Below are 27,908 nucleotides of genomic sequence, written 5' to 3'. Positions count from 1 at the left end.
ACGGCAACAGTAGTGATAAATTTTACACCCACTGTATCCTACTAGGCAGAAGCTCCCCTGAAAGCATAGGTGATGACTGCATTTTATATAGATGTTCTGGAATTCCCTTCTCTTTCCTCACTGATTCACCTACACCTGTTTCAACCTCTTTTCCTTGAGTCCCACTAGTTCCATTACAAAGAGTCTGAGGTTTCAGCAACTGCTGTCCTTGTTCAAGTTCAAAATTCATAATAAGGGAATCAACCAGAGTGTCCAATTCAGAGTTCATAAAAGGCATCTGGATAGGATTGTTTGCAGAAGTAGAAGGCAAGATAAATAAATCCAAATAGCTGTTAAAATATCCAGCTAACGTGCAAATCTTCTCTGCACAGCTCCTGAGATGACTTGTATTTTGGTATGACCCTATATTTAAAAAAAAAGAAAGAAAGAAAAAGGAGAATCAAATATAGTATTTTGCAAGAAAAACATCAAGCAGTCTATTCGCCTTACTAGCCTGCTTTAGGCTACAGTTTACTGCCAAGACAGACAATAAACCAGCTAAATACCTTGTAATGTAGAAGAAACTATTTGATAGACTTCAGCTAGGCATTGATCCAATTCAAAATATTTTGCAGCAACATTTATGCTTTTCTTTATTTCCTGATATACACAATCTTCCTCTGTTAACTGAGATGCTCTTTCTTTCTGTGTTTAAAAAAAGAAATTGCTTGAAAAGACTCAATAACGGAAGTGTTTACATCTTAATATACTATCAAGGATTCAAGCATAGCAAAACAGGTCAACACTGAAATGCAAAATGAAAGATCACAAAATATACAATAATCCTGAAGAAAGCACAGATTTGATAGCCTTAAAGAAAGCAAATAGTGCCATAAAGAGTTTTCACACTTAAAAAAATAGATGAAATGATATCTCCAGCTTCTGATTCAAAATGTCAACTATAGCCACAAAGTACTGCAGTAGCTACTTCATCATAATTACAGTAGCATTATTGAATTTGAGGCTTTCAAATTAGAATTTTCATAATAAACACATTAAAGAAAAATAACATAGACACTGTAAGTAAAATTAAAATCAAGTAGCTTTGGATAGAAATAATATGGCCAGAAAAAATCTGGCATTCCAGCCACAGAAGTGCTACGATAGGAAGCACTATCATATGATTACAGGTATGTAAAGGGTATTTAGCTGCTCCTTTTTCTTGCATACACCCTTAAAAACTAAATCCCAGCCTTCAAGATATTTAACATTGTGAAACACTGCTTACCTTTTTGCAATAAGATATGTTATTTTCAAGGAATTCGGCTAAAGCCACAGCATTGTCCTTTATTCGATTTTGAATCTGGGAAAAACACTTTGGTTATATTGCATAATTGATTCAAGACACAATAAATATCCATCAGCGTTTTAGAACCATAGCAGTGATCACTGGCATGGTAACAAGGGAAGCATTCAAAAGCAAAAGCAATGAGAAATGTGAGTTCCCTGGAACAGCATGTATCAGAGAAGGTTGGAGAAGAAAAAGAAAGTTAATTGGTAGAACATTTTTACCTATATAAGGAAGATTTTCAGGTTTTTTCCTCCCTTAAATACAACTCATTTAAATATTCTGAAAAATAAAGGCACTAAAATGCTTTTGAATGAAAGCATTTGTACAACTTAATGTAGTAAAACATTCTATCGGGAGAAAAATTTTAAGTATGAAACTTTTTTACTATGAGCAACTAAGACGACCCCTTCTTAAAATTACAAAAAAAGAAAATTAGATTGAGGTCTTAACATAGATTTAAAAGCTTTAGGCATTGATTGGTACAATATCTTTTCATCTTACCATGAGTATGGAAGGTCATAGGACAAATTTATCAAGAAATAAAGCAAATGTGCTGCAATTATCCTACAAATATGTTATAAGAGCAGCTGCTTAAATTAAAATAGCACTGCTGCTTGGCAACCTAGAAAGTAGTTGAAAGTCAGTCTCAATTCCAGTAAACAACACTAAAATGAGGACATTCCTGACATTTATTATACCAATTGCTTCAGTCATCTATTTTCACTGTAAGGACCTCAATTCAGCAACATGCTTCAACATATGAAGCACATGAGAAGACTAGCTCTTAAAAGATAAAACTACTTAAATACCTAGTTAGCATGCTGCTTGAGACTAAGGCTGTAAGAATGGTATGTGACAAGTAGTTTCTTAAACTTTCTAGCCATTTCCTTCCACTAAGTACAGTAGGAGTAAGTGGAGGCAATAAATACCAACCCTTACCCTTTACGTTAATAAAAAGTTCCTGTACCTTTAAAAAAGCTGTACTTAACAGTAGTTTATATAATAACAGATCTACTTGACTTGTTATGCTCATTTTCATATGCTCCCTCTTTCATTGTTACACCATGTGACTAAGGATCTAGGGAAACAGTGAGATTTCTGCCTGTGAAGGCAGTACACAAAAAAATGCTCTGAATAAAATACACTGTGGTCAAATCTACATGTAGCAGAAGTATGCAGTATAACAGTCTTTGCAAAACTGCAACCAATGCAGTGCCATCCATCCCAAATCTGTTGGCAATTTTATTCCTACTATCAACATTTCCAAAGAGATTTGCTGGAAAATAGAGACCAATGGAGTAGCTCTAAGATGACACACAAATAATTTTTAATATCATTTTTCATCTCACCTCATTCTGTGGGCATTGTTTCACTAGTTCTCTCTGTACCACTCCTGCTTTTTCCTGTACTGTATCCATAAGAAGCTCCAGGCCCAAGCCTACTCCATTGTAAATGGCAAGTAGAAACTCTTTCTGAAAGAGTCAAAACATTGAAGTAATTGATATGACCTTGAAATAAAACAGATTTATCGTGATAAATACAACATTTCAAGACCGTTAAACACCTATTTAGTTCCATCATAATGTTAGGCGAATACTAAAAAGACTTCAGTCAATGGACCAAAAAGTGTTACAAACATGAAATTGTATGTTATATACAGCTTGCTATACTTTCGAGCACAGTAAATATGAATGTCAACATTAAAATTACTTTGTATTTAAATTCTATATCCTAGGATACACAAGCACAAAGAATAAGGAAAATTCAAGATTGTAAGTGTAAAGTCTACACCTCTTTTTTCCTCCTGAAACTCAATTAGAAAGTCACCATATATGATACATTTTTTCTTCACCTGTAGGCAAGTTGCCATAATGCTGTTCTCTTCAGAAGAGAAGATATCAGTTCTCCTGAGTACTGCCAACTGTCCTATATATTTCATTATTTGTCTTATTGTGTGGTCTACTTTGTTCCATGCTTCCATTACCATGGAGGATATATCTGAAGAACATCCCTGGCAAATGAAGACATATCAGTCATTCAAACTAGAAAGCATCCGTGGGCAAAAAGCATACATTCTCTATTTCACAAAAACTTATCTTCAAGCATTTCCAGCTTTATATCTTCTCATTTCCCATGGCTCAACTACCACAACTAAGAGAAAAGCCAATAACTTGCATCCATAGAGGAAAAAAATCATTATGCTACAAAATGTAAAAAGATATATATGAGCACAAAGCTAATATAAACAAGAAGAATACTTGGTATGTTTTTTATAATTATATAATAGCACTCTAAAGATAAACTAAAATAGCAGTGCTTACCACCACTTATTTTATTTTCCTCTCTTATTTTTTCAAGGTGGATGGGAAGTACTGAATACAACTGACCTTTTTACCCGACATTTTAGAAAAGCACTCAAAGTCAGGACAAAAAAAAAAAAAAAAAAGTTAGACATTTTTGAAGATTCCTGAAATACTCAGAGGAAGTAGCAGAGACAATTCAGCTAAAACTAGTCGTGACAGGTCTACAAAGGTACACAAAGGAGTCAGCTCCTCTCCCTCAAAAAAAAGCAAACACTCAGGATTCTCTCATGCTGACAAGCCTACACTATTGCCAGGGCCCAGGCACACAGAAGGCCACACTGCAATGGGCATATGAAAGCACCAGTTTAGCTAGTACAAAATACCTTTTGTTATTCATCTTGTCTAGGTTGGACCATTTAAGACTATGCATGCTCCTTGTTCTTAGGAAGTTTATGGCCAGAGGCATAGAAACTCTCTACACTCAATTCTGTTATGTTTTCTAGAATGCATATACTTTACCTGCAATAGTAACTGTAAATAACCTCCCAAGTTCTTTACTTCCTGTTTTAACTCTTCTTCGGTTTTTATTGATGTGGAGCACTTTGAGACATTGTCGAGCCAAAGCTTGGTTAGGACCACAAGCTGGTCAAAAGCAGAGATAATTCTGATGCTATAGGACTGAGCAGCACGATCAAAAAGGAAAACTAAAAAAAGGCAAAAGAGGGAAGAAAAAAAAAACACTATTAGAAGCTCTACTTTGCAAACAAGAGTAGGAATATTTATTCTTTTGATAGGCAAACGTGAATGTTTTCAGAGCTGAAAGGAAAAACAAGTAATATTTAATTTAATATTTATCAAAATGACTTACTGTTCTCTTGACAGTCCTCATCTTGCTGTTCATAGGCTTTTGAAATGGCAGATACTCCCGTGAAAATGGTTAACAAACTAGTTAGAAGATTATCTGCTATGCTCTTTCCTCCTTCATGATTCTGTTCCAGCAAATCTAAAGCTGAACTCACAGATTCTTTGCAAATTCCAGGAATAAACAATTCAGAAGAGCTTGGGCATATACTGGATTTGTTCAGTGAACCTGTATTGACATAACGGCAAAACTTATCAAAAGATTCTCAGCTGTAGGAACAAGCAGATCTTTGTAATGACTATTTTATACTGTTTCTTCTACACTGCTTAATTACTAAAGATCAAATATTTTGAAAAAAATAGAAATATGTACACAAGAAAACCTGCATAGTTTCTGTATTCTTAGTACAAAATCCAAATAACATGAATCTACATCTCAAGATCAGAACCTACAAAGGCATAGAACATGGAAAGAAGAACAGGTATCAGGCCATCTAAAATAACTTGCTGCATAAAACATTTGAAAGAGTGAAGCATCTAGGACCTGAGGGAAAAAAAGTTACAAACTGCAAGGAGACAGAGGGGAAGGAGGGAATATCTACGGAGATCTTAGTAGCTGAATAAGTAGCAACAGCTCAAGCAAAGTCTCCAAATGGTTGTGATGGAATTCAGTGCCCTACAGAGCAAGTAGGTAGGTGAATTGTCAGCATTCTCCCTTTAAAGGCATATTAAGTGTAGCAATGCTTTCACCTAACTGCTGACCATGAATATGCTAAGCATTGGTCAGATACAAAGTGTCAACACCACCATTACCTGCAATCTGATCTTGAATATCTTACTAACAAAGCATTTTCCACTTCGTTTACAAACTTACCTTAAAAAAGTGTATATATTAATCAGAGCACAGGAGTTTTAAGTTTCTCAAAGCAAAAGGAAAAACTCTGCTATATAGGTAAATACCTGATATATTCTGGATTGGGTGTAATTTTACATCAGACAAACATCCAGAAACTCTCCTGTTTTTCATGAAACTTCTGCTTCTAAAAAAGGATAAAGACACAGAAAACTTACTTTAAGAGATTATCACTGCCCCTGCACCCATTTCTATCCACCAAAGGTTTAGTGAAAATTAACAGGCATCAGACCAAAGCCCACTTATTTTTAATTCACTGAAACTAGTAAACACAGAACCAAGATAAGAGTGCAAGCAAGCCAACACAGCAGGGGTCCTGCTTGCTTCCCCCAGGTTCCTGCTTGTTAACACTGCCCAAAATGAACAATTTCAGCTCCAAGGCAGCAACCAGTGAGGACTGGACAAACTACTGGTCTCCATTTCTCTGTCCTTGCTACAGCTCCAAAACATTAACAAGGGGTGGACTCTGACCCTAATGAGCAACATCAGCCAAGAAATTGTGAAAAGACAACACAAAAACAAGAACACACCCACTACAATGCTTTCAAATTACAGAAGTGTGAAGAAAATGCCACACACCTTACTCTGCACTGATGATACCTAGACACATGTTTGAGAAAGTCTTACACGCATTTTGACCGGATTTGTCTTTGGGTTTAGGATTTTTTGTTATTTTTTCTTCTCTATGAGAAGAAAAAGACTGAATAAACAGAAGTACTCCTAGCAATTAAAATGCAGTTCTCATTTCCACAGAATTTAATGAATATATTTTTTAAAAAGACAGTATGTCTATTAAAAGTCATTGACGACCTTATAGGAAGTCATTCTTGCCCATAGGTCATTTTCATAGATTACCCAAAAAGGGCCCTTTTTAATTTTTCCCTATCATAATCAAATTGTTGCCTGATACTTAGATTGATTAAAATAATTACCACTAAAAAGTTTAGTAAGATTTCACATATATATTATCTTATGCTTCCACTTTTCACCTTACATGCAATGGAGTAAGGTTAAAATTCATAAGTACTCATTCTTGGGCATCTAGACTGCCCCCTCCCCAGTTGCTACAGCATTCTGCATTTAAAAACAAAAGCATCTGTGTGGCATCAATCGGTCTGCAATTCCCCCCTTCCACATTCTGTTTAATCTATGCTTTCACCTGAATTATTTCTCCACAACTTCACTAAGTGACTCAGCAGCTAGCACAACACATAGCAAACCAAAGCAAAACAATCCACTTAGTCCAACTCCCTCTCACCACAAACGCACAGCTTTTCACTTAAGTTCAAGATCATAAAGAAGAATAAATGTAAAGCTGAAAAACCTATTTAGATGATTACACAAGTTAGTAAATTTTAACTTTGTTTTAAACATAGACAAAGGAAGGAGCTAAACAATTTACCTTCTTCTGGAAAAAGAGGAAACAGAAGCAGCTGAAAGGTCAGGTTCCCACTCATCAGTAGGGTCATAAAATACATCAGCAGCTTTGTTACACTCATTATTCTGAAAAACAAAAGATTAAGGGATTAACAGAGTTATAGCAAAGGATACAACATAGGGAGGAAAAAGCAGTGATTCTAATAGTACTAGCAGTCCTGTTTTTGTTAGGATATGCCTTATCTAAATCACTACCTCCTAACTTGAGCTATAAATGTAACAGTTTTTGCCTTTTTTTTTTTTCTGTGGAGTAGAATACAAATTCCATAATTGTCAAGATTCAAATGGAGCTTAGTAATAAATCAAATATACTTCTGCCACTTGGTATAGTTGCGTATTACAAAGTAGTATCATAAGGAAACGCTTCCTCTTTTTCCTTGCTTTTTTTATTATTATTTCCTTTGATAGCTTTGATTGCAGGGGGCTAAAGGTAGGGGCAGGAAATCATTCAAATATATAAGCAAATAAATATGAAGTTCTCCCCTCCCCCCAAACAATTACATATAATTCTTTAACCAAGTGTAATTAAGGATGAAGTAACGACTTCCAAAACAGTTTCATAAAATTCCCTATCCATGGAATACCTTCAGAAATCCAACAAATGTAACTTCTCCCTTTACAAACTTCAGGTATGATATTTACTCTAGAACCTGATTTATCTTGAGAAATAATAAGCATCTCAATACTTGTTTATATATTTGAATAATTTTTCTACTAATTTTTGAACTCTGTTTCAAGGCTATGCGTAACAGTCACTGGAATGACAAGAACTTACATAACCAGGAAATTCATATACTGAAGCACAGAAATTTAGATAAGCTTACATACATATACACACATATTTCACATATGCACGTCATACATGATCATGTCTACAAGCAATACATTTCTCTTGTTCTTTGTAATTAAGCAAATGAACACAGTGCCTTTTAGTTATAGATAAGAAAGCCTCCTGATTTTCCTTCTGCAAAATTATCAAAGTATCATTTCAATATATTTGGTTATCAAAATACTGTAGTATTTATGACTGTTTGTATTTTTAATTTGGTTCTTACAGACCTCGTAAAGTTCTTTCAGTGCTGCTAGTTTGCACTCAAATTTCTCCAAGCTCCAGAAAGTTGCAATTCCCAGTTTGGTATTACGAACCTGTACCTGAACAGAAGTTGCTGTTCCTGTTTTATCATCAATTTTGTCATGCCTGAGAATGACAAAATTTTAAGGAGACATTAATAAAAAGATAAAATCAATAAAAAGACAAAAACATACATCAAAAGAAAATAGCATATTTGGGAGGAAACGGAGACTAAGAGTTTGCTTCATTACAAGCACAGTAATTGCTTAGGACATCATTTTCACAAAACCAGAAACATTACTGTGTCTGTTAAAATCAACAGCTCTCTGCACATGCCCACATCTTGCCCCCACACCCCAATATACCTGTTAAGCAGCTGATTCTCACCTGCAGAAAACAGTGTTTTTCCCCAGTTCATTACTAATGGCATTGGCCTCCTTGATCATCACGGACAGTTTCAGCGAATTCCAGTTAAGAGGAACTGATACAGAATATGGCGCATAATGATTAAGTAGTTCAAACATAACATGATACAATGACATAAGAGTTAAAAATCTCCAAGTATGTAGTCAATAACAGTTTCCTGGATGCCAGATATATTGAAAAATAGACCTTCCCATCCACGTTAACTCCCCAAAGTCCCACACATCACAAAATAACAGATCTTCTGCCACAACCAGTCATAAAGCTGCTCTTATTCAAAATCGCTAGAGAAGTGTCAGAAGGAAAAAAGGAGGAAAAAGATTTGACTCCAAACCCCTAAATCACAGCCCAATGACAGAAAGAAGCCTCCATTGCCCTCGGGACATTAGGACATACTTTTTGTAGTCTTTTTCTCACTTCCACGATTCTTTTGAAGGGTTTGTATTTCTTCAGCTATCTTCTGTTTTTCTGCTTCCAGAGCTTCAAGTATCTTTGCATGACGAATAGTATGATCTGCTAGAGCCTAAAAAAAAAAAAAAAAAAAGAAAACCCAAAAACACTCTTAGCAGTGTTTATTCAAGCAAAGATTTGCTTTTTTGTTTATTTTAAAGGGATTCTTAGAACACAAATAAGATAATCTTTTCTTCTTAGAAGGAAAAACTTCTCTACCACATGAAGCACTTGGTCTTCAAACTTTGACTATTTTCTTGTTTTACTTAGATACCAACATGCTTTAGAAACAGAGTGAAAAGAAACTGTAATTTCAATCATTACTTAAGCTCATGTTTAGCCTCAACTTTTGGCACAGGCAACAGTCACTAAAATTTGGTACATCAACAAAACGGTCCACATTATGTAAGAAATCGCATGGCCAGCTCTGGTTTCTCTCTCAAATTAACAAAATATCTTAATTACTCTTTAAGTATGCTATCTATCTATTCATATAAAATCATTTAGAATAAAATTTTCTCATTAGATGCAATTAATTTGAATAGTCCCATGATTTAAAAAAGCATGTCTGATCAACTACAAAAAGCTTAGATTACCTGTTTAGTAGCTATTGTCTCCATTTCCAGACGCTTCCTGTTAAAGTTTACTTCTAGCTCAAGATCTTGCTTTGCTTTTTCCAACTCTTGTATTTTGTTTGCAGCCTTTTTATTATTCAGTTCTTGCATTTGCTTCTTATAAGATTCTTCTTTCTAAGAAAGAATGACCAGATCAGAAGATGTACACCATTTTCATCTCTCAAGACAAACAAAGCTTATTTTCACTTCAACATACTGAAAACGTGGGTCCTACAAGATTACTCAGCACACTATCAGCAATGGAAAACACTCGCTTTGTTCACAGACTAAACAGGTTTTTGTCACCTATAGCACACACAGTCTTTATTATTGCATATAATTCTAATAACTGCTTTTAGATATCTGCCTGTGTTAGACTGACAGAGAAAAAGCTACATTATGCTATTTTATGTACTGACACACAACAGCTCACCAGTTCTGCTTCTAGTGATTTTATTTTGCTTTCATAAACTTCTTTTTGTGATGTCAGCTCTTGCTGCGCCATCTCTTTTGCAACTTGGATGCCTTGCATCATTTCTTCTTTGGCTTTGAGTCGTGCCTCTTCTATTTCTGATTCAAGCCTGCAAGTGACAGATTTTGTACATTTAGAACACTGGCTTGAAGCTCTCAGACTGCAGAGAAGCTAAAAAGATGATATGCTTCATCACAAAAGGAGGTAAAATGTCCAAGAAGCTCTAATTTTAATAATAAAAAGTTACTTTACATATCTTATACTTTGTTGAAGTGTTTTTAGTTTCATAGGGAAAATACAGAGGAAGAAACACAACATTTTCAACTATATTTCATTTTCAGATATATTACTCATCTTCCACAAAATTAAGAACTATATTAGAAACTAACCCACACAAAATTAGTTGGAAGAGCACATTTCAAATCACTAAGACTTGCATATTAACTCCCAGAAATGAAACAAGTAGCAATAACAGTAGCATCAGTAGTTCCCCCAACTGCTATAGAAGACCAAGGTTCCCTCCAATTTTATTACCATGCTTGTTTTTCAGTCTTTAATCCCAAAACATCAAAAGTACCTATGACTTATTATGTACCTGAAGAGGAAAAATAAATCACTGAAAGGAAACACTCCGCTTGGGGATCACTGGACCTACATGTTTTTGTTTTTCTTTAAAAACAAACAACAAAAATTCTGGATTCTTAAGGACGAGATTGGCTTATGGTCACCACCTCTTATACCTAAGCATGCATTTCAGCCAAGTCACGAGCTAACAATAATAATCTTGCTATTTTCTAACCTAACAAAGTCATTCCTTTTATTATTTCTTGAACTAAATGCTGCACTAGCAACTGAATTTGGTTTTAGAACAAAAAGATACAATTCTTACTGTGTTCTTTGTGCAACAAGAAGCTCATTTCTTGCAAATTCAAAATCTTTTGGACCATCACACAGAAGTGTTGTGCCACAAGATGGCCTTATGACTTTCTGAACCTCTACTGGATGATTAAATCTGAAATAATGGTCTCCCCCAAGGATCACTCGATCACCCTGCAAGGAAAGAGAGAAAAACAACTGTCTATAGCTTTAGGCTTGCAGCTAAAGATACAGTGAATAAAACATAGGAAAGGGCTAACTGGGTGGAAATCAAGAGAGAGATAGATATTTAAAAGTTGCAGAACCTTACAAAAAGACACCATCAGAAATTTTAATATCATTTACACAACCATGTAAGTAACTGAAAATTACTTACATGATGTAGATCTGTTGGGTCTGAAATATATTTCCCATTAACATACGTCTTTGCTTCTCCCAGTGGGATAATACTCACTTTGCCATCAATATTTTTTATAGTACTGAAAGCAAGAAATATTTGAGAGGAGTAGATGATTAACTGCAAGTGATCTTTCTCAAGAAAAATTCATGCTTCAGATAATGTCTGTCATTGTCTTCATACAATGCTATACTTTTTCAAAATGTGATTTGTCAGTTATGAAATGAGTTGATCTCTATGTAAAAATTCACTATTTAGAAAAATAAAAAGATCATAATCTACTATTGTGACCATTTCTTCTCCATAGTTTCAGTAATGGATTAGTTAAATTTCTTCTACCATTCCGTCTCGAGTGAATTACAGGAAACACTTAGCAAATTTCTGAAATTTGGCCAATTTTCTTGCTACTTTTCAAAAAAAATCTTATTCAGAAGAGAAGCTACTTTACACATAATAGCACACAAAAACCACAATAGGTTTGTGAATAGTCTAATTATTTTGTTCATACATATGAGTCAATATAACTAAGAATACAAGATCTACGAAAATGTTTGTTCTGTTCCAGAGATACTTTAATTTACTATTCTATATTATAACCAAGTGGCAGGATATCTAGTAATGGGGAGAGAAGATCGAGAAAAAACACACTTGTGTGCACGGTAATTACTGTTTCCAAAGAGAGGTAGCTACTGAAAACTGCTTAAAAGAAAAGCTTTCCCTTCACATCAGTTCCTTTAGCTGTGACTAGAGATTGTTTGATGTACATAAGTAATAGAACATTTTTGAAGTGAAAGTATTATATAAAAAAGAAAGGGTACATTAATGGAAATTCAAAAATCAACATTAAATGTTTAGGTCTTTTAACAACTCACCAAATTAAATTCCTAGGTAAAATTGATAAACCTCAAAAGATTAAAAAATGCATTCTCTAAGATAATAAACTATTCCTTCCATACAAGTTTATTAAGAACAATATATATCATTATTGTAATGCTGGTTTGCTTTCCTAAGTAACAGAGGTCATCGCAATGAGGACTGAAACACTGGAAATGTGTCTATCAGTTCAGAAATTTGGTTAAAAACTAAAAAAAAAAAAATCCAAAGCCAAACATGGATTTTAGTGCCTTTACTTAGCCACCCTAGTAGAACTAACTTCATGGAAATATCTGCATTTATATTTTGCTGACTTTCAGGTTTAAGTGAAAATTGTCAGGGTATTTCACAATATCATTACATTGAAAAGTACACAGCATTGTTAGACTAGCTCTCCCTCAAGCGCAAGGCGTCACTATATTATCAAAACCAATACAGTTTTTTTTCAAATTCCTAGTGGGAAATAGAAATCTTAATTTCTGTACAGTTCAGTGCTCAAACATCTCCAAAAAAAGTTGGTCTGATTAGAAAAGTAATTTTGCTACTGCCACAAAAAAGAGTGACTTCAAAAACAGGGGTAAGGATCAGAAGAAATATTTCCTACTCTCACGTAGGTATAAAACGGGGCAACTTTAAAGACTACTACCTACCAGTGATCAGCAGCAATTAGTGCTCCAGAAAGCTGAATATCATGTCTTGAATTTAGTGTATGCTTGCCAACAGTTGTTTCTCCCTCCTTGATCATATACAACAGCATCTCAGAAAGTTGGGGATCTTCATTGAGGTTAACAAGGTTAGGTAAACGATTGTCCATTTTGAAGGCAATTCCTGCTTTCTGGACAAAAGAGCTCAGCATAAAAAATGCAGTCAAGAATTTATTAAAAATTTGGACAAAGTCAAAATCAGTAGTCAAATAGCATTACAGAAATCAAATGCAGAAAATATCCTAGCTATTCTAAGATTGCTCATTGTATATACTTTCCATATAATCTTCTATTGAGAGCAGGGAGAGAGATAAAATAACAAATGTACCTGTAACTCTTTGGTTTCTTCTAATTTCCTTTTTTCTGCTTGTTCAAGCTTTTCTTTCCAGGCCCTTAATATATTAGGGAGAAAATGATTCAACACAACATATTAGGAAACAAAAATCCAGCATATAATATTACCATTAGTTAGGTCAAGAGACATTAAGGACTGCCTCACCTTTGCATTTCTGCCATGTCCCTTTCCTGTTGGTGCAGTTTTATCCTCAGAGAAGTTATTTCTTGCAAATAACGTCTGTTCTTTTCAGGGTCAGTATTCTGCGCACTTTTCTGAGCTGCCTTCAGTTTTTCAATTTCAGCTTTTAGTTCTGCATAGACACACAGTACATACAAGTGTAGACAAAATAAAGGTTAGACATTACAATACAATTCTGGAATATTCATCCAAGTACTTAATGAAAAGCAAAATACCTTTCCCTATTCAAAGATCTCAAGACATCATCTTAAATTTGGCAAAAAGCTCACATACAAACATGATATTAAAAATAAAAAAATCTCTTAGGTTGTGTTTAATGTAGTTACAGGAATGCACATGAAAAGCAGAGGGGATTTTTTTTTTTTTGATTACAGAACTCCAGTGGGTCATTAAGAAAAAAGGAACAAAACTATCACTCAACAGCACTTTTATTCATTCTGATGTGACTAAACTGAAGTTCTGCTCTAGCAACAAAATTTTGTGATTTGGATTCTTCTCTAGGGGAGGTAAACATACTTTAAGTTTTCACATTTATGAAATTTTACACATGATGTAGAAGTGTATGTCAGAAGCATATTTATTAAGTTAATGAAAAGTAAAGAAAAAAAAGTTCGTAGTTTAACAGTCTTGACTAGAAACATTTTAAGAGTGAAGGAACCACAAGCAAGAGACTGCTGGTAATAAAGTCTTAAGTTAGAAACACAAAGAAAAAAAAGAAACACCAAGACTTCACGGGTCAGCCTTACCTCTGATTAATTTGGCATTCACATCTTCATTTACTTTAGCAATGTTGACTATTGAACAAGCTTGTTTTGCATAGCGAAGAGTGCTGAGTGTTTCTTCTATACTGCTGGCAGCTGGACTGACTGTGGCTATCATAGCAGTTCGGGAATTTCCGCCAAGACTTTCCTTTAACAACCTTTGTTTGACATGAAGATAGAAATTATTTCCCTCCCCAGGACAGAGACAAAAAAAATCAGACTTGTTAATCTGAGCAATTATGCAAATTTTTAAACATTCATCTGAAAGCAGTTTTAATTGAAGTCCAAACCAAAAGGTCCTGTTTGTTCTTTACCTGATGGAAGAGGCTCATTTCTTCCATGCATAGGTAAGAAATACACATTTTTGATTTCTAAGCAGAAAGAACACTTGTTCTGGGTGCAAAAAAATTAGAATTTCTCTAACAATTTCCATTTTCGAGGTTTTATCTTTACCTGGATGTCAACCACTATTGAATTAGCAGTGCTATGAAAATGAGTTTTGTGCCATGGCCCCTCACCTAAAAGCCTCTGCCTCATTTTACATCAACTTAACCACTTGCTGGCAAGCCTCTTGCTGTTAAGGTAAGCAGCAGTGTGAAATTGAAATTTCTAAGCAAGGTGACAAAATAAGCAAGTAATTGAAGAATACAGTTTCTTACCATTCAAGATCAAAAAAGATTTTAGAAGTCAAGAGAGGCCAAAAGATACATAGAATCTCTTCTATAGCAAGAAGAGAAGGAACAGCAGCAAAGTGAGAATATTATCAGAAAATAGAAAGGCATAAACACATTTCTTAGCACAGTATATAGAGGAAAAAGGGTTGCAAGTACACTAGCTCCCTAATTAGAGATTTAATTATTCTGTCCACCCTGCTCTTCACATCAACCCATTTCTTTAATGTATGTGGTAAAGGAAGGGATACTTCCTCAACAGAAGTGGAACCCACAGTCAGAGATGGTCTTTGCTTCTACATAAGGAATTTGGAAATGTACATACCATGTAAGGACAGATTCCCGGTAAGGAATGAATGTTTTCTTTCCATTTTGAGACTGCTCAGAGAGTGCAGAAATAACCTTTCCAAGCGTTAGCAGTGACTTATTAATACTCACACCCTCCTACATGAAACAAAATAAAGCTGTCATTCAATTGCATTTTCTTGTGTCATGCTATTAACTACAGTCTTGACTTAACGGTGCTTTTTCAGCAATACAAATACACCATTTTAAATATCACTACTGAATTTAAACAAATTGCAACAGTATCCCAATGATCTTTGTTCAGCAAAGCAGCCCACATTTTACAGGAAGCAGTGTTAAGAACTGGAGGCTTCCTACAAACGCAAATTGAAGTCTCCTGTTAGAATCTCAATTTACTCAAAACAAAATGTCAAGAAAAGGGGTAAGCTCCAAATCCACACAGTATAAGAGTCATGGATTCAGAAAGTCAGCTACTCATGTGGCAGCTTTTCCTCGTTTCTTTGAGAGGATCTCAGGCCTGCATAACACAGGGAACTCTGGCTGCCTAAGCAATGTTTGACCTGCCATACTGCACAGTGAGAATAGTTTGCCAGAGCCACTTGTCTCCACTGACAAAATGATATGCAATATTTATAAAAAGTATTGATGGTTTGTCAGGGATTGCAGCTGGTCTGTGAAATCCCTGGCTCCCTTAGCAGAGAATGTTAACCTTGAAAAGATTAGAATGTATCTATGAGATAGGGAGTTCACACGAAGACAGCAGACAGTTATTAACAAGTTTCAGGAGGTTTGGCCACGGAGCAGAAACTGGCCAAGCTAAGAATCATCCAATCATAAATCTGTTACTAGCGTCTGTCCTTTGTAGCCCTCACCAATAAGCAGCAGCCACGACAAGGAGAGCTGGGTATAAATAAGGTACCTAAAAAATAATCAAGCATAGTTTGCGTTGCATCTACCCCAGCTGTTTGTGTTTTTGGCCACCACGACTGCAACGACTGGTGACCCCGACGTGATAATAAGAAGTGGACCGCCTGGCAACTGGCGGTGGTGGCGGAGCAGCAGGGAAGCTGCGTGGTCCGGACCTGTGATTTGACTCCTTGTGAAGGTGAGCCATATAGTGAATCCTCCATATAGTGAATCCTTATTCTCCAAAGAGAGAGCGAGTTGATAAATTAGATTGCTCTTGGTTTGGAGAATTCCGTGACCCAGGAACAGCCACCTGCATAGCCTGGGGAATGGAAGGATTTTTTGGATTTGGTCATGCTACTGTGCAAACGCGATTATGGTTAAGTAAACTAGCCTATCAAGTAGAAAAATTAGCTAATGCCACCGATACTAGTATACAGTTGCTCAATCAACAATTACAAGCCACATCAAAAATGACTCTTCAGAACCGGATGGCACTAGACTTGATGCTGTTACGCCAAAATGGACTTTGTGGCTACCTAAACCACTCCAGTACCGACTGCTGCATTTATATCCCTAATGTTACACAGGACCTCAATATCCAATTAGAGAAGATACGACAGGTGGCGAAAGACACCCATGAACTCCGGGAATCAATGAACACTACCTGGCTGGCGAAGGTGTTTAGGTGGTTTGGATTTGGTGTCACTGGTTGGATCCAAAGTTTGATAGAATATGTGGTGATGTTCATTGTGACGATAATTATCCTAAGTATAGCAATATCCTGTGTAAAATCTACTATAATGAAAGCTATTAATGTAAAGATGATTCAGTTCACCGCTTATACCCCTTTACAGGTGGATGACCCAATTGATGTCCCAAGTACTAAGACTCTAATTTGAGACTAAATTTCAATATACAATGGTAACTGGAGTCACGGGGTGGATACAAAGTTTGTTATAATCATTACTATTGTAACTATAATATTTTCTGTATGTATATATATATATTCTTGTAGAACTAGACTCCCTGCCTTTCCTGTAACTTCCCCCATCTAATGTACCAATGTGCAATCACTCGCTTAACTGCATCATGTTTAGGGCATGTAATATTAACACCTAAACAACTTCATGTGAAGCTTGAGTGACTATAGTCACGGAGTGGATAGTGTGGAAGAAGTGTTTGTGGAAGAATTGTTTGAAAGCAGGAACTGAGAGGAAAACTAGGGCCTAACACAGCTCTGGCATTACAGAGGTCTGCTTGGGGTGCTACACAGTTGCCACTTCCAGGATGGTTGGTACGCACGGACTCTGCTCCTCCACAGTTCCCTGGGCAGCACAATCTGCCCTCCTCGCAGCTGCAAAGGGGAGTAACGGAGGATGGAGCGGGGTGAAGGCTCCGCGGCCAAACTCTGTTGCACTCCCTGTGCTGGGCTGCTGATAAGCCGCACAGTGGCTGTCTAAGGGCAGATATACAATAACATGTCCAGTGCTGAGCCAACAAGGGTGGCAAATGATGAACTTTGCTTGAACTTTGCTCAGTATAACGTGAAAACCATACCTCCATCCCAAAAGTTACCCGCCTCCGAGGTACGACCACCCCTCACTGAGCATGCGCTCTAGATTTTCGATTGGCTGTACCTTTAAATGAAAGCGAGAAACTTTTTCACCAATCAATAACAATATTAAGTATGACTAGTCACTCAAGCTCCACCTGAATGTAAAGAAAAGTATAAAAGGTGAACTAAGGATGAAAAGTCTGGGAGGGAAGAAACCATCGTAACTCCTGGGTCAGTCGACAGGCTGATCCCCCTTCCCTCCCCTCGCGCTGGGACGCTGCCTGAAGAGACTAAGAAGTGAGAGGGAAGAATCCATCATAAATTCTGGATCAGTTGATGCGCTGATCCCCCTTTCCTCCCCTTGCGTCAGGATGCCGCCTGAGGAGACTCGAGACTGAGAGCCCTCTCCCATCTTCTGGGGTGAGTGATGATTGCACATTTGTACATCAGAGCTAGCTAAAACCCCACACTCTAGTAGAGAATTTCCTGTACTGACATCCAAAACCTGCTTTGTAAATGTTGCATTTGAATAAATCATACTGTTTGTGAACTCGACTACTTGTTTCGGGGGGAGGCGATCGGACCTACAGTTGACAGACTGTTCGTGAATCCGATAGTGCCAGAGTCGAGCTTATAGCGGATCACACTATTTGGGAACTCGATTCGCTCCTAGGAAGGCGATCGGACGTACGGTCCACATTCTGTTTGTGAATCGGATACTTTTTTGATATCTCCCTTCCCCCCCCACCACCGCTACCACTACGGCTTTCAAACTGCAACATTTTCACAAACGGTTTTGCCTGTTCTTTCCAGGAAAGTTTCTGGGAAGCGAGGATGCTTTGGAGTAGAGTTCAGGAATGATATTTTGAACTTCCCACCCACCCCTCCCTCCAGATGTCCAGCCCCTACGCACCTTCAGCCTTTCACCAACAGTTTGAGTTGCTGAGCAGCGTTCACTACCAGCTAGATCTATAAGGTTTATGTGACTGGTGATGCTACGATCACGTTGCTCTTCATCTGCAAATTCCGCCTGGAAGAAAGGAGATCACTGCATTCAAGCCAAAACAAAAGGGAGAGAATAAACAGACATCTAACAAGTTGCTCATAAAGTAAAAGGGAAAAAAAATAAGCAGCCCACACACTCCACACCCTTTCATTTACTTTTTACAGAATACCTTAATGTAAATTAACACACACACACGGTCTACTCAAGTTTGACTACTGCCTCTGTCTAGTACCTATAGAAATTGAGTTAGATGACTAAAGATCAGGTAAATATAGACTAGAAAAGCCTCATGGCTAGCTCTCGTGCTAAAAATAAGTAATCCAGTGGTGAGAAAGGTGAGGGGAAGGAAGAAGGAAAAAAGGATTATAAAACTGGATGAAAAACAACCCCTGCAAGTTATTTGTGAATAGAGGAAGCTGATAGTTTGTAGACTTTTGGGGAGTTCTACCTATTTTGCTTCTGTTTTCAGGCTGATCTCTCCAAGTTAGGTGCTGTCTCTTACAGATCTCAAATGAGGTGATGTAGTACCCCTATATCACGGAGGTACATGAGCAAGAGATACCCAGAGGCACAGGAAAAAAATTCTCCCTGAACAGTGCTTAGAAATGAGCAGCAAGCATCCACAACATCTTCCAGCACAGTCACACTGTGTCACCTGCAGGAACTCAAAGACTTCTAGTTTGCCCCATGTTCTTGGGCACCAAGATGTGTTGGCACCAATATGAAATAAGGTCTGGCCCCAGTGTGGCTTCCACACACACCTTAAAAAGGCACTCAAACTTGACACTACTCTTAGGTGCACCAGACTAGACATTTTTATCATTTCTACAATAGGGTACCCTGGCACTAAAATCTGCTCATCAAAGCACATAAAATAGAAGATACATTAAGGACTATGCATTTTAAAGTACCATTTTACAAAGCGAAACTTATGTTCCCTCCCAACAATTCTAGGTAGCACACAAAACAGAACTTTCCACTAACACATTTGAGCAAGTAATTAAAATAGAACATTAGGCAATACTTTTGTTTGTGTCATGACAAGGGTGAAGACTGAATGAGACCTAGAGCTCTTGTCATTCATCCCCGTAGCAGCTGTTGCTCTCTGTTTATTTCCTAGCTCAAGCCAACCCTGTAAGAAAGAAGAGTTGAGATATAAAATTTAAAAAAAAGTATTTGTAAATAAATTTAATAAAAGATGACTATATGAGGTTGAAAATTAAACTCAAGACGATCATGTGGGAAGTGTGACACTTGTCTGTCTGAGCCTAGAGGGCTCAAAATTCTATTACCTTTCATCACCAGATGAAATATTATGGAACCCTGATCAGGCCTCAAGTTATTTTCTTCCCATCCATAGTATTTAGCTTTCAGTAGGAAAGAAAAGGAACAAGAAACACTTGCATTCACTTTTAGTACAAAGAAAGTCTTACCTGGATATCAGAATATGAACTGACAACATTCCTAGGTGGAGAGAAAAAAAAAAAGTTTGGGTTCAAACTGCCTGTTTTGTTTTTATGGCATTCCCTCCTGCTTGAGTTATGAAATATTTCCTAAGTTACAGACAAAATACAAATACAGCATGAAAGGTAAAGCTCTGCCAAGACTTCCACATATATTTGTTTCACTGAAATCAAATGGAAATACAGCAAGTAAAGTTAGACAAAGATGCAAGTTTTTGTAGAAGCAGAGCTCTGATGTTGCCAAATCCATTGGCAAATATACAAGCCTGCCCAGAGTCTCAGTATGATAATTCGGACAGCATTTCAGAGTTAAGCCAAGGTGCTTAGGTGCTTATTAAAAGGAGGATAGTTAAGACTTACACGGTCAGGTCTTCCACATACGGTCCTAACACTGGGTGTTCTCTTACACGGAGCTGGTAAGTAATTTTAGAAGAGGAATTCATTAGTAATCTATGAATTGGACATAGCACTCATGAATTTCTTAATAGAGAGATTATTTTTCTAGTATGAAATTTATCACTAATAAAATTCAGAACAAATTTGCAAATTGTTTCATGAACAATTCTCTTGAAGATGCTAGCAATTTATTTTTTATAGTTGCATGAGAATTAACAGAATTAACAGAATTAACTGCACCAGACCATTGCTTGTAGAGCTAACCATGCAAGAATATTTGGATAAAACACCAAAAATACCCTAATATATGAGAGATTTACATAATAATCGTGATGCCACAACATGGAAGGTTTTAGAGCAGAGTAAATCAATTTTATGGCTCCAAGTTCAACAGAAGATTGGCTTAAAACCAGTGAAAAATACTAACAAACGTACTTCTGCTGTAAGCAAGCCAGTATGTTTTTTTTTAATCTCTGTACAACTGGTCCAGAGAAGTCTTATTTCAGCAAGAAGTTATACGTAGTACAGCCTAAATTGGCAATATCAAAATATTTATCCTCAATTAAACATTTTGATATAGAAACACAGAACTTTTTCCTCTTTGCACTAAAGAAAAACATTTTTCTTCTGTTAGATACATGCATATATACCCTGTTGACTGCAAAGGTAAACAAGCATCACAGCAGGAAAAAAAATAAACAACACACAAATTTTCAGGAAACATATGAACACTAAATAAATTTAGTAAAAAGAACAAAAAACACAAGTTTGTTACAACAATGGTAGGCTCTTAACTGGCAATTAATGACCAATTGACAAGAGATAGCTCAGTTATATAGCGCAAAGCTTGATGGAATCCAGAGACTTCATAGATTAAAAATAAACTGTTATTAGTATCTTGTTATAAAGGCTGATTATACCTTCCTCATTTGAGGAGAGATGCCAAACGACTGAGCGCCAACCTACCTGGCCTCGCTTCTATTTCAGCAAGACTTATGGGTTACAGATTCTTAAATACAAAAGGTTTTGCTTAGAAGTTACACAGGGAAGTTTTCCAAATTCAACTCCAGTCATTCACAATAGTCTAAAGTACTTAGATAAGAAAGCAATAATCACTTGTCATTTATGCCTTTTTATTTAGGGAATAGATTTCACTACTTTGAGATAGCAAATAAGTATGCACATTGATTTCTGTGAATCACTTACAGGTTGTTTCTTCTGTCCACTTTCAGCTTTAAATACAAGCAAATCATGAATTTTCTCATTGTAAACTTCAAAATAGCTCATTTCAAGATGAAACAAAATCTTAAAGAAAAAAATAAAGATTTTATTCTTATTTTGTGTAGTCTGTAGCAGTTTTATCACTTGACAAATTAACAGACATAGATTACCAGACACTACTATTCAGTGTCACAAGCCTTTACACTGAAGCGATCTCTCAAGAGAAATGATATTTTAACCTAGGGATCTGCTATTGCTGAGCACAGTTTACTAGAATTTCATCCACACCCTCTATCAGGTGATAAACATCAGGCTTAGGAGTGTATACATCATCCCCAAAAGCATCAGCAGTGGGTGTTCAGCACACAACAGCTCTGTTAGCTCCTGCAGTCTCTTTCCCTTAGGCACCAGGTTTCCACTTATAACAGGGCATTGACTGGTGGTGTCAACACCCTGACATAGGGATTATTTTCTCTATTAGGTAATAATCCTTTAACTAAATACTATTCACAGCAAACTCAAAAGTACTGAACAAACTCCCATGAAAATATATTTTCCTTTCAACACCCATTGGGCTTTTGAAGGAATGCATTTATAAATGGAGTTTGGCTTACAAGGAGGAAGACTACAGCAAAAAAAACTCAAATACCTACAAGATACAAGATGATTTGTAGCAACAGAATCACTCAATATGCATGAGCAAAGAGCAGCAAACCTGCACCTGGTAGCTGTTCATTTATTACTAGTCACACACTCTAGGCAAATTCAGTTAAGCAATAGTACTCAAATTTCTCACTGCCTGCCAATCTAGTGAGAGGTTAAAATATTATGAGTTTATTGGTATTATTCAAAACCATGAATTCATACATAACATGTTAAAGAGACTTGGAACTTTAAAAAAAAAGTTTGCCTACATAAACCTAACTGACTCTTCATTCAACTGCTTTACAGCTTGCTATCAAACATCTAAAGATGCACACCTATTTAAAATGCACCTCTACTGACCCAAGTCAGTCCCTGCAGATGTAGGCAAAATATCTATAAAATACAAGTACAAAAATAACCTTAAACATGCTTTAAAGTGAGAATTTTATTTACTTGATAAGGAATACCAATACTCTTAAAATTTTTAAAAGCATTCAGAGTCTCTAAACAAGTATTATGGTTCATGTTACTACCAGACAGCTTTAGTCCTGTTCACATCTCAAGTGTTACATTCTTGTTGAGCTGGTTTCTCAAAAGTGATTCTTTACTAGATATTCAAGCATAGAAAAAACCCTCAACAACAGCCTGATAGAAAAAGTATATCTGGCAAATGCCACAAAAATGTTTCTTCTAACTATAGAATGCAAGAAGTTCTGTATGTACTTATGTAGCATGTACTTTTGAAGCGCTTATTTACAAAGTTACCTTCTAGGTCTCACACACTTGTTCACAAGATTTTCAACTCGTTGGGGAGCTCTAATAACACTCTTGCCGCATTTCTACAAGGAAGACAGCTTTATCCAAACTCGAATCTAAGATTCAAGTCAACTGTGGCTTCATCAGTTTGACTATTTGCCTGCTAACATTTCAGCAAATTTCTTCCTGATGAATGCAGTTGTGCACAGAACCACTGAGCTAGAAGAGACCTTAAATGATCACACAGCTCATTACTACTCCAATTCAAATATGCAGGCCATTGCCAACAGAAATCTGTCCATACTACTCATGAAAAACACCCCTTAATGTCTCCATAAACCCACAGCAACCCTCTCCAGCCTTATCATCACAAACTACGGACAACTTGCTAATCTTAGGTTGAAATGATATTATCAGCTGTACAAAATCACGTTTTATTCTTTCATTTTACACTGATCTCCTCATAACTCTATACTAGCACAATAGCATATATATTTTGTTACCTGTTGCTTGTCCATTTGTGCTACTCGACTGAAGAGATCTTCACAAAATCTTGGAATTATTCCTCGATCTTCCTCAAATCCCATCATTCTGTGGTTACAAGAAAATATGTTTTATATATGCATTCTGTTTTCTGACTCTCCAGAGCAATACCCTAATTCTATTAATTTTGTAGTTACCATAAAAGAAAGAAAGCATAAGCAAAAGAAGTGACTAGTTATAGAAATAAATCTGATCCAGGCTGGCCCTTGAGTAGGGGATTGGGCAAGATGATGCACAGAGATCCTTTCCAACATATTTGATCCAAGAAGTGAGGTGAAAACTGAAGTGAACCAGAACACCTAGAACAATTGAAGACCAAGTCAAATTAAATAGTAAGCCTACAGATGTATGATACTCCACATATACTTATTTTATATTCTCTGCATCCTGCCAGAGTAGTAACCCAATTTCCTCTCCACCTCCAATACTGTCTCCCATCTAGTTCTGCCATATAGAAAAATCTGTATATTGATCTAATTCAACTACATCAGTCAAATCTCAGCTCATCACACAGCTGTATGACACCTGGCCTTAAAGCACAGTTATTACCCATACTAATTTCAGCCAGCTGAAAGTACACAGGAGTCAAGGTAAATAATTAGTTTGGGTGGGGAACAGACACTACTACTAGGTGTCAATTTTTATTATATATTCTTTTTAGGACCAGATTAAAAAATAGTGCTCCCACTTAAAAGAAAGAAAAAAAAAGGTAGAACTTGCACAGGGGCAGGACATTCTTATATTAATAACTTTATATTCTGAAAATGCATAGTTGAAGATAAACACCAAGTTCTTCATTGAAGTTTACAAATTCCATAGTGCTTCATGGAAATAAAGCCCATCAAAGGGTTTAAATATGTATAGCTAGAAAGAAAACAGTTCCTATCATAACCTATCATAAAATGGCCTATAAAGTCTCAGAAGGGGGTGTGAAAATAGATTTTAAATAATTAGTGGCACTTGGATACATGGACCTAACTTCATTCTGAACAATCACAACTTGAATCACTTACTAAAAGTCTAGCCCTAAAACCTAATGTACTTCACAAGACATCAGTTCTGTCTCTCTCACACACCCCGCAATGAAAAGCACTCTCCACATTCATACAGATTTTTCTCTTTGAAATGCTTTGAGAATCTTATTTTTCTTCACAAAAAGTAGAAAATAGTTAGAAACAGATGAACACAGGAAACATCTACAGCTATGCCTAATTAATAAATATTAATAAAAGTGTCTATTAATATTTTAACTGGCTTTAAAATATATAAGAAACCTGAACAGAATTCAGTAATTACTTATTCTACATAACCCCTTTTAAAGAGATTGCATAAGAATTGTCTCCTACAGAATGCAAGCAGTTATCAGAAACTTACGTGTATGATTTTCCAGAACCAGTCTGTCCATAAGCAAAGAGACAAATGTTGTACCCCTCAAAAGCTTTTTCTAGGAGTGGCACTGCCAAAGTGTTATAAATCACTGCTTGGCTTGCAAAGCTTGGGTGACACTTGTCAAAAGACCAGAAGGAGAAGTCATAGCTGAAGCTGTAAACCTGGTTTGTATCCAGGTTTTGTACCACTGTCTCTGACCCACTCATGGAGACCACAGGGAAAGCATTTTCATTTTTCTCTCTGAAGAGAAAGCATAGAGAGGAGAATAAATAAAAAAAAATAAATAAAACAACATAAGCTACATTCTGTTGTAGTACTAATTTCAATCATATGGTCTTATGGAAAATAAAAAGTTGAGTAAATAATTTTAAAAGTAATTTATGTGTATGCACAAAGTTTACAATAAAATCTGTCTCTAAAGAATTGAACATCCCATTTAATAAACATATGAAAGATTGGAACACTTCAGCCAGGGAATATTTTAAGAAAGCCCAAAACAACCAGAAAATGATGAATTCATTTCTTAACAAAATCTTTAGATCACTACTGTATGAAATATTTAATACTTTCAAAAGTTCAGTATAACTCTTTAGCATATCAGTAACTAAAACACCTCAAAAATAGGAAGCAAGAACCAACATGTGCTATAAACGCTATTTTTTTTTTTTTTTTTAACATGAGCAACAGCTCCAAGATACAAACCTGTTACTGAAAGGCCGTACACGAACAGCTACGGTCACTTTGCTGTTTTCTGCTTTGAAAATATTTTTCTTGGGGCTATTGGCGTCAGCTTCTTCCTTAGAAGCCAGCACATATGTTAGATTCTCCTCTGCTTTCGCACCTCTACTGACAGAGGGAGAGCTGGGGACACTCATTTTCTTTTTTGCTACAACTTGAGGATGAGATATTTGCTTCTTTGAAGCAGATACTGAAAAAATTCTCATATCCTGAGTACTATGTTTTGGGGTAAGCTTCAATCCTTCTGTTGTATCTTTTCTTGGTGTCCTTGGCCTTTCCAAACTGTTGTGTTTTATAGTTGAGTTTTGTAACCTTTCTTTTCCAGCTACCTTACTTAAATTGCCTTTTTCATTCAGCTGTTCTAATGTCCTATTACTATATTTTGAGGTAATCCATTGCGCTGATCTAGAAACTTCATTTTGCAGCTTTTTATCTGAAGTGGGTGTCCTATATTTTAAATGCATGCAGCTATCATTTTCAGACAGACCATCAAGATTACTAAGCGAATCCTTGCTGCTCAGATTAGAGTGCTTCCTCATATTGGACTGACCTTCAGCTAATCTACAGCTTGGTTTAGCATAACAGGTATCATTACTACCAGTACTTTGTGGGAGTACAGTCTTGGAATTTCTTTGGGCAGCAACAGAACCCTTATTTTCTATTCCAGACACAGTATTCCGATTTATTTTATTCTTCTCCATAGGGTCAGTCCTCACAGGTCTCTGCAGAGCAAGTCTTTGCTCAGTTTGTATATCTTCTGCATCCCGCGCTGATTTTTCACTCAATTGTTCACCACTGCAAACTGATTCTTTGCTTGCTGTTGTTTTCCTCTGAAGCATTGATTTATCTTCAGGCTTAAACTTAATTTGTGTATCACCAGCTTTTTTACAGGCAGAAATCACATAAGTCCTGTTTACTTCTTTGGCCTTATTCTGAGAGCATGAAACTAGATTATCTTTTTTGTCCTCCGATACCTCTGATTTCAGCTGCTCCCCAAACTTCTTGCTGCTGGAGAAGGCATTCTGTGAAGAATTCTTCTGGAAATCGGTAGTACGCTGCACCTCAGAGAGGCTTCTCGCAGGAACTGTGTAAATAGACATTTTTTCTTCCAACAAGTTAGTGCTGAGACTTTTTAAAAAAATATGGACATCTTTGAAAGGTTAAGTCCATTTCCATGTGCTCCTCCTCTGGGAATCTTAAAAGACAAAGTAAAATTTTTAGTGTGATTATGGCCAAGGGGAGTTACATTAAATATGGGGAACGTTGTGCATACACTGCAGTAAATATTTCCCCTACAAAATCAATAAGTAACCCTACTTGCCCTTATGCACTTAAGTATATACTTTTTTTTTTTCCTCCTCGAATTATTATTCTATAGCTTCTTTAGGAAGCAGGTATCTGCTTCAGTAGCAGTGGGCTATTTGATTCCATCCATCAGGTGATACAGTTTGTGCTGAAATCAAACCAAACACCATGAAGAAGGCCTAGCAGACACAAAAAGTCCCTTTCTCCCAGTTCACAAGCAGTAGTTCCCAGTCAAACGGATTCAAGATCATGCCTCTCTTCACTGGCAGACATTTACACTCACAGTATTTCACACCTAGTGGCAAATGCTTTGCCACTGGGGCCAACGGGAGCGCAGTTCAGTTCCCTCAGGTGCTTTAAGAGCCCCAGACAGTATTAGCAAGGGAAACAGACAGGCAGAATGGGGAGAAAACAAAAGAAAAGAAAAAATAAAGTGACAGCCAGCGAGACAGACGTCAGGGTCCAAGCATGACCCGTAGGGAAGTTCCTTTTATCCCTATATTTTCCAGCTGCTTCTTCGAAGCGCTTTCCTCCTCTCCTGAAAGGAAGGAGGAAGATTCCAGAAGTCCCAACCACAACACGCCCGTTTCTCACACCGGTCGGCAGCCACTCCTGCTGCCCCAGCTCCATAACAGACCCAAGGCGCAGCCTCCGGGGACTGCTCCAACACTTTGGGGGGCCCCCCCGAGCCCGGCTAGGCTCAGACCCCAGGCTCACCCGCCGCTCCGCTCCGCGCCGCTCCGCTCCGCGCCGCTCCCCACCGGCCGCCGCGCGCGGCCGCGCCCTGCTCCCTTTTGAATGCGCCGCGCGCACGGCGATTGGCTGCCCGCGAGCACGTGAGGCGGGGGCGTGGCAAGGAGCGCGTCTCGGCCCTGCGTGTGCGCATGCGGGGGGCTCGCACCTTCCGCGCGCCGCGGGAGGCGGAGGCGCCTGTCGCGGGGTTGTGGGGCCACGCGCAGCAGCTGCGCCACGGCGGGGAAAAGG

General features: G+C 37.1%; 1 protein-coding gene across 1 annotated transcript; it reads right to left on the bottom strand.

Annotated features, from left to right (window-relative positions):
* On the bottom strand, positions 1–26,752 carry KIF14 (kinesin family member 14). Its single transcript, XM_088524376.1, has 29 exons — positions 25,584–26,752; positions 24,867–25,121; positions 23,453–23,540; positions 21,534–21,632; positions 20,292–20,344; positions 19,902–19,932; positions 19,493–19,600; positions 18,376–18,492; positions 15,018–15,136; positions 14,007–14,179; positions 13,225–13,372; positions 13,054–13,117; positions 12,672–12,856; positions 11,128–11,230; positions 10,765–10,925; positions 9,837–9,984; positions 9,386–9,538; positions 8,736–8,862; positions 8,304–8,397; positions 7,904–8,042; positions 6,810–6,910; positions 5,455–5,534; positions 4,502–4,723; positions 4,153–4,337; positions 3,183–3,341; positions 2,680–2,802; positions 1,268–1,342; positions 546–684; positions 1–402 (listed from the first exon to the last, which is right to left on the bottom strand). The coding sequence occupies exons 1-29, from the start codon at positions 26,717–26,719 to the stop codon at positions 23–25; spliced, it is 4,965 nt and encodes a 1,654-aa protein (XP_088380502.1). The 5' UTR covers positions 26,720–26,752; the 3' UTR covers positions 1–22.
* Positions 26,753–27,908: the final 1,156 nt, after the last annotated feature.

This window comes from Tinamus guttatus, unplaced genomic scaffold (genome assembly GCF_059628265.1).
Source record: "Tinamus guttatus ecotype Peru unplaced genomic scaffold, ASM5962826v1 Tinamus_guttatus_pri_ptg000211l, whole genome shotgun sequence".
Taxonomy (NCBI): domain Eukaryota; kingdom Metazoa; phylum Chordata; class Aves; order Tinamiformes; family Tinamidae; genus Tinamus; species Tinamus guttatus.
Note: the sequence above shows the minus strand (reverse complement) of the source record. Positions and strands in the feature narration are given on the sequence as shown.

Coding starts and splice junctions, on each gene's coding strand:
- KIF14 (XM_088524376.1), bottom strand. CDS start 26,719: ATGTCTATTTACACAGTTCCTGCGAGAAGCCTCTCTGAGGTGCAGCGT. Junction 19,933..20,291: donor TATGTGGAAGACCTGACCGT/GTAAGTCTTAAC, acceptor CTCTCCACCTAG/GAATGTTGTCAGTTCATATT. Junction 9,539..9,836: donor AATCACTAGAAGCAGAACTG/GTGAGCTGTTGT, acceptor ATTCTTTCTTAG/AAAGAAGAATCTTATAAGAA.